Source organism: Ostrinia nubilalis, chromosome 24 (genome assembly GCF_963855985.1).
Source record: "Ostrinia nubilalis chromosome 24, ilOstNubi1.1, whole genome shotgun sequence".
Classification (NCBI taxonomy): Eukaryota; Metazoa; Arthropoda; class Insecta; order Lepidoptera; family Crambidae; genus Ostrinia; species Ostrinia nubilalis.
In genome coordinates, this window is record NC_087111.1 from 7,905,447 (window position 1) to 7,913,158 (window position 7,712).

Below are 7,712 nucleotides of genomic sequence, written 5' to 3' on the forward strand. Positions count from 1 at the left end.
CTGACTCTTTTATTGAACCCCCATAAGTAAATACGACACATTCAGACAACAATAAAATTGGCGACACAAACAATTTATTTTGTTTTATTCAAACGATTACAAAAATATAAAAATAGTCAATTTGCAATTAATGTAATCAATTCTTTGAATTAGATTAGGTACCTAAGTAAATAAGTATATAAAAGAAGCTTTCACCGATGTCGTACCAAGTAAAAAGTTAAGATATGAAATCGATGAAAGCTTATTTTCAGAAAATGTATGAAAACTTGATTTTATATTCAACCTTACAGCACAATAAGCTTTAAATTGTAAATATTACAATCATCATCAACATTTCTAAAAGTATTTCATTATATTTTCAATTGAAACCAATGACTGTATAATCGAATAAAACATTTATTGATCTAGTTTTATTTTCTGCAATGTTCTCATAAGTTTAGGGTCCATAAAATTTAACACAAAACCCAAGAAAAGAGAACCTAATGGTGTATGATGTAAAGTATAAAGAATGCTCTCGCTGAAATTAGTTTCAAAAGGAATCTATTGAAAAGTAATATAATATTTAAACCATTAAAAAGTAGGTACCTACTTTCTTTGCCTTTTGCGGATTGAATAAATTTCTAACTTAATAAGGATGATAATTGGCACCAAAGTATTTCAAACTGTGATTGTAATTCTAGACGCAAAGCAATGTACTTTCTTCAGGAGAGAACGGTACGTGATTGCAAAAACTAATGCTCAGCCTTTGGCCAGCATTGAGTATGCGTACCTCGTGAATGAGTCATGGAGAAATGGTATAGAATCTTCCTGACTGACACTATTTATAGTACAACTAGCGGCGCCCGCGACTTCGTACGCGTGGATCCCGAGGAGTTTCGTAAAATCCGTTCATAGTGAGCACCTACGTTCAAAAAGGAACCCCTATGCAAAATTTGAGACTCTTAGCACTTGTAGTTTCTGAGATTTCGTAATGAGTGAGTCAGTCAGTCAATCAGTGACCTTCCGCTTTTATAGATATTACTATAGATAGTGACCTAACCTTTTCTACAGCTCAAAATCTAGTGTTCTTAAAATAATAGAAAGGGAAGAACAGCCCCCCTAGATAAAACGCACTTTTTGATCGAATCGAAAATCGAATCCGTCAAAACTCCATACAAAAAAGGGGCTTTTCGACCACTTTTCGACTGGTTTGCGATTATAATTTTCACTTTGTCTAGACCCACTGATAGAAACACGACTTTTTTCGATTAAAAGATCAATTTGTTATAAAAGGTCTTTGAAGCGAGAAGGACCTAGAGGCGGGCAGCGCAGGAGCGGTCGTTATAGAAATCTTTGGGAAAAGCCTTCAGTGGACGTCAATAGCTGAAACGACCACGATGACAACTATGAGGTTTTAACGTCCACGCTCTTAAAAATTATAAAGATAAAAAGCACAAGAGCTGCAATGCTACTAATATGGTAAGAGTACTTACTAGGAAGATAAAATTGGTACGCATCCAGAACGTAGGTAAAGAGTGCGTTTCAAGTTGTACCTATTATGTATTCTGTGGTTGTACTTAAACTAAATGGCATCTTAATTAATCTTCGCACAGCTATGATTATGAAAATCTCAAATAATACGGTTTCTACCCTTTGCTTAGGGTTAATATTTTTAATCAAAATGTACTAATGTTAAGAAATGAAGAGAAGGAAATTATCAAATAAAATAATATAAATTGAGTCCTTTAATATCTACTAACTAATTTTCTAATTAACAGTAAGTTCCTACAGATAAATAAATAAGGGAGAGAGTAGAGTGTAGAGAATACTAAAGGGTGCAACCACCAGTTATTGATTTACCTTTTATCAAAAGGATAGTTTTATCTGCTATTGTGATCAGAAACAGAATTAGTGTTAAAACACTAGAAGCTGTAAAAACGGCTAATGCTTTATGTTGTCAGTTTCTATTAACTAAGAATCCGATTTCATAAACCATTTTTATCTTTGTAAAATAATTTGACTCTTCCTATTCGAAAATTGTTCCATAACAATCAAGGACCTACAACCGAGCCCTGCGGCACGCCTCATTGTCATTCCGCCGCGCTGTCAGGATGCGGTGATGAATGCATGGCATTCCTCGCTTACCCTGCTGACCCACTGGCTACCCATTAGCACGGTTTCGAAGCCATAGGTTTATGATATTGACAGTTGTAATAGCTCGAAAGTGTCACTGGACGAGTTTGTCAAAAGCAGCAGTGCGTTCTAAATTGAGGATTAACTACTAAGCCTGTACTAATAATTGCATCCGTTATTCTGATTGATGGTGTTACTTCATTAAAAAACTATAAGGGTGCCTTGTCAGGACTACGGAACCCTAAAAAAGAGCATTCATGCGTTATGAGAGTTTGGCAAAAGCCGCAGTGCGTTCTAAATTGATGATTAATTAAATTTATATACTAATAATTACAGCTGTTATTCTGATTAATGTGTTACTTCATTATAAATAAGCATTCATACGTCATGCGAAATAATATAGTCCTGCATTAGACTCCTATCTGCAAAGGAATTACATAAAAAAGCGACGGAGTGAAGCGATTTCGGATTTACAACTGTCACGTTTGTCGTTGTCTAAGCAGTCTGGTAACTGACAGTTACACGCACTTAAATACACATAAATAACCACTACAGTGTAGATAAATTAACTCGACACAGACGCTGCATAATACAGCAATAACATTGTATCATCTACGTGAATTAGTATGTCCGAAACGTTCCGATCATCACATAATAGCCGGCGGCATTTTTGTTGAAACAATCGTTTTTGCCATCGAAATGCGCGCGCGTAGCAGTTAACAGGGATGTAGTAGAGTTAAATTTAAGATGCCTAGGATAGCGGTAAGGCAATTAGCAAAAAGATGTAAGTAACTAAGTTCTTAATAATCGGGAGAGGGATGATCAAAAAACATTTATTTATTCAAAGCCCCTACGCTACCTTAAGGGCTTGTTCCCGTTTTTTGCAGGAACTCTTTCTTGCAGAATCCCGTTTAGTAGGTAGTAGGTATAGGCACAGATTAAGTAATAGTACCATGGTATAGGTACGTGGTTTAATATTGACGTTCACACGAACTTCCCGTTTGCAGTGTCCCACAAAAAAATCGATCCGTCTGAATTTGTAATTCGATTCATTTATTTTCATCCGTCAAAATATGAACAATTCATTGCGAAAAGAAATGATACTCATCATGTGTTAAACCATGTCAAAATGTATGAACTGTATGTGACTTTGTTGGTGTACCTAATAAATAAATAAATTCATATTTTGATGGTAGTTGTTAAATTCAATAGTATTTTAAGGTAGCAATGCCTAACTTCGGCCCTGCCCGCTACTCGGAAGTGAAACATCCATTTCACAATCCGGACATGGCGCTGCGTGCGCGCGCGCATACGCGATGCGCCACCCTTATTGCGTCACTCGTTGGGTAAGTAAGACGCGAGCTTTTTGCCAAACCAGAGCAAATTTCACTTTCGGACGAAATAGCGGCACGAATTATAAAAACAAACAGTAACATGTTAGGTTACAACTACAAGTGAGAATAGGAATAGAATTGATGATAAACCACCACTTCTAAATAATAATGCGAGTAGATCTGTTATTCAGTTTTAAAGCACTGGAAAATCAGGTTTTATACACGCCTAAAGTGAAAAAATCACCTCATAGTGCCTTTACAAAAAAGTTAAACGAGCTATGAACACTGGTGAATGTCAATTCAAACTAGTGATCAACGCAACTTTTTGTAATAAGGCCAATGAAGTCTTCATTTTACTGTAAAGAAACATTAAATTATCTTCTACTAAGTACTTCACGGTACTACTAACAGCTTAGAGTACCTACTTTGATACCAAGTATATACCCTTTTAAGATTTACTACCAAAATATTTTATAATAATAGGTAGATATGCATTTGAACAAATTATGATTCACTAACAGAGCTTACATCACTAAGAAACAGTATTATTTATGTTACGTCCTACTACGGCACGAGAAAATTCGGCTACGCGGATTTCGTAGCATCTACGACTTGCCACTCGTAGACGTTTTTTATTTGTGAGGAAAAAATACTGTAATGTGAAGGAAAATATCGTGTTGAAGACTTTTTCTCTAAATGGACGCCTGAAACCTTATTGTGAAGACTTTTTTTAAGAGTAGGTAGTATATTTGCAATAATGATGCCAGCAGAGTAGCAAACGCAAAACACTTTACTTACCTGTTATACTCGTACATGAAAACATAAATTACCATAATTATAAAAGACACAAGTACCAGACTGTCTATTACATAATGACTTGGAATTTTTATTAAAGTTATTTAAGAATACCGGTAGGAAATTCTAGCACAGAACAATGAGTTGCGAGTTGCAAAACCGGACATTAGTAAACATCAGGCTCCCAACACCTGTCCAGACGGCTACATAACTAACATACTTATGTACCGACTAGCTTGTGACCGCGGTTTCACCCGCTTGCATTTCCGTTTGTCACAGTATTCACGAGTTCTGCGTCTAAAATCGATTAGTTATTTGACCTAAACAAACATAATTAATTAATTGAAGCACGTTTAACATAACCTGTAGCATCCGAGAGGATGTGATGTGGTGCAGGCCCGATATGATGCAGTTCTTTTTTTTTATGGGACAGGAGGCAAACAAGCAGTCGGATCACCTGATGGTAAGTGATTACTGTCGCCCATAGACTCCCGCAGTCCCAGGGGCGTTACAGGTGCGTTGCCGGCCTTTAGTTAGTTTAGTTCAGGAGAGATCCTGAATATTTTCATGATTCAGGAAATAATGGATTCACAAACCTACATCCCGCTTCATGCCCCAGTTTGTTTTTCTTATAACTTGTGACGACATAGCTACGTTTTGTCCCAAAGTGTGAAACTCGTAGCTGGTAAAGTCAGTAATATTATACGAAAATTAATTAAAAAATGAGTGATTAGGGCGTGAACAAAACAAACAAACAGTTTTAAATAAATAACGATCAAACAAACAGTTGCTTTCGCATTTATATAATGTTTTGGTTAGGATAGTTGATTTATTACCAGGTTGACACCATTGATTGATGTATCAAAGTGCGTGCAGCGAGCACACTAAAAATACCAATTGATTTTTACCAACACAATTTCGACGATCCAAGGATTGCTAGTCCACGCGTGGATTCTGTCGTAATATCGCACTAAATAGCATTGTTAAAGTATAGATTAACTTTACATTAACTTGCAGGATGTAGCTAATAAAGTACCTAGTAACTGTCTGACTGAAGGGAAATGGTTGTTGGGAGATGAGAGATATGAACTCATCATAATTCATCATATTACAGGTCCTCCCATTTATACAGCCATGCTTTGATTTATAGGAAATGTTAGCGAAAACACGTATTTTTATTACCTACTATGTTATGTTCCATTCAAACGAAGGTTCTTCTCTTTCACGCAAGTTAAATAAATTGTTAAAATGTCTGGTCAGACGTAACGTAGGTATCTATTTAAATTGATTCCAGAGAATAATACTAAGGCCCGATTCGAAAAAACTTTTATCCGAGAATAACTCCTGGTATAACTGGCAAATTAACAGTTTCAGTATGGGAAAATTATGTCAAAACTGTCGATTTATTCTGAGATTAATATTTACTCTTATTTGGTCGAATCCACCCTTAGGTAGATAAGTTGCAGACAAGTAATTATACTTTTGAAAATACACTACAATGCAAATATTTTGAAAGATATGGAGTTTCTTGCCTCAAATAATAAATAAATATCCTTGGACATTTTACACTGCGCCTCTACTTAGTCCCAAACTAAGCAAAGCTCGTACTAAGTAAAACAAGACACATAATTGGTATCACATTCCAGCGAATACAAAGGTAAAAAACTGTTGTTTTTATTTGTTTTATTTGTTATTTAAGAAAATATTAATGCCCATTGAAATTATTCCCCAATTCTTAACGATATGTAAGTTGCATCAACTCTACCCATAGCGTAAAACAAGCATTTCAACTAGCTCGTATCCAAGCACTCGAGAAGTTTTTGATTGAATAACTTCGTACACCACAAAGTATCTATTAGCTTGATTTATATGACACAATTAGCGCCCAATCAGTCGCACAAAACAATAATTATTGTCATAAAGCTTAACTCACTCTCACCTCCTGGACTTTCTTAAATGAAAATAAATACTTTGCCAAGTATGAAAGCCATCGGGAGTCCGGTCACGCGCAGGCGCCGCGTGCCTTGCCGCCCAAAGGATCTCGGTATAAAAACCAAGCCCATTGAAAAATTAAATCATTGTTGTTCCATTAACCGGCCGGGCCGAACGTCAATTAATTATATCTAATGTCAAAGTGAAAAATAAAAACATGAAGTGGCTCATCGTTCTCGCTTCCGCGGCTCTCGTGCACGGCTACACCCTAAAGGACAATGAGGTGGAGACCGCTCGATTGAACACCAGTGATGATTTGCTAGACAGTGTTATCAGTGATTGTTTCGGGTCTGACACGCCGATGTCATGCCTCAAAGTGAAAGTTCTCTCTTTCCTGGACACCAAGTTGGGAGTCAGCTCGGAGTCTGCGCGGGCTATGGATGAGAAGAACATCGACAAGGTGATCTTCGAACGCGTTGGAAGGATCCTGAACAACAACGAATTCAGGGTTCAACTGCCGGAATTCCTCTTCCAAAGTGCCGAGGTCTCTTACAGAGCTGATCGCGGGTTCGATGTGGATTTCCCTGAGACTGACAGTGAAAATGGCGAAGGTAAAATCTAACTCTAAGCTATCTTACCTCTAAAATACTCTCCTTCAGGACTAATAACGCTATATTCCTTTCAGCTCGTGGCATCTTGAAGAAGAAGCTGCTGCTGCCAGTCCTTCTTCTGCTCAAGCTGAAGATGAAGGCTCTGATGCCGATCCTCGTCGCCCTCATCGGCATCAAGGCCATCAAGGCCCTCATCCTTAGCAAGCTGGCCATCACTCTCGTCATCGGATTCTTGGTTTACAATCTGCTGATGAAGAAAGGAGGTAAGATACATAAAAACACCATTAAAAATCCTGCAATGATAAAGTTCAGCGGGACAACCTGATAAAAGTAGCAGGAAGGCGCTGGATGCAGGCCGCTACCAACCGTGCGATGTGGAAGTAATTGGGGGAGTCATTGTTCAGCAGTGGACGTCCTGTGGCTGAAATAATGATGATGATGATGATGATGAATGATAAAGTAGGTAATTAGGATAATAACAATGAATATTCAAATTCCAGGTATGCCTATGATGATGGCCCCCACCGAGGCTGCCCCGCCAGCGCCTCAATACGGCCCACCAGCGTCGCAGTATGGCCCGCCGCAATCCACTCCTGCCGCTCCTCAGGATTCCTACGGCGCGCCTTGGGAACCCTCCAGCTCGGGACCCTACGCTCGCGTTTGGGACCCCTCCCAGCTTGCCTACAGCTCGTATTTCCCTAGCGAAGGATCCTCCGCTGCATCTGACCAGTCTCCTTCATACTCCAGCGTAGCGTCCATCTCCAGCTCGTCATCATCATCATCACCCACCTACTAAACCAACGATACCTCATAAATAACTCCCTCTGTAAATAGAACACGAACGAATGGCTAGCGTCTATGTCTAGTTAGTTATTTATTACGATATTTAATTTATTTATTGAACACGAATAAACTGATGTTGTTTTCA

At 38.1% G+C, this 7,712-nt stretch overlaps 1 protein-coding gene across 1 annotated transcript; it reads left to right on the top strand.

Annotated features, from left to right (window-relative positions):
• The first annotated feature begins 6,309 nt into the window (after positions 1 to 6,309).
• LOC135083740 (uncharacterized) lies at positions 6,310 to 7,712 on the top strand. The gene is made up of 3 exons (XM_063978476.1): positions 6,310 to 6,784; positions 6,859 to 7,047; positions 7,285 to 7,712. Exons 1-3 carry the CDS (start codon positions 6,391 to 6,393, stop codon positions 7,578 to 7,580), a joined length of 879 nt encoding a protein of 292 aa, XP_063834546.1. The 5' UTR covers positions 6,310 to 6,390; the 3' UTR covers positions 7,581 to 7,712.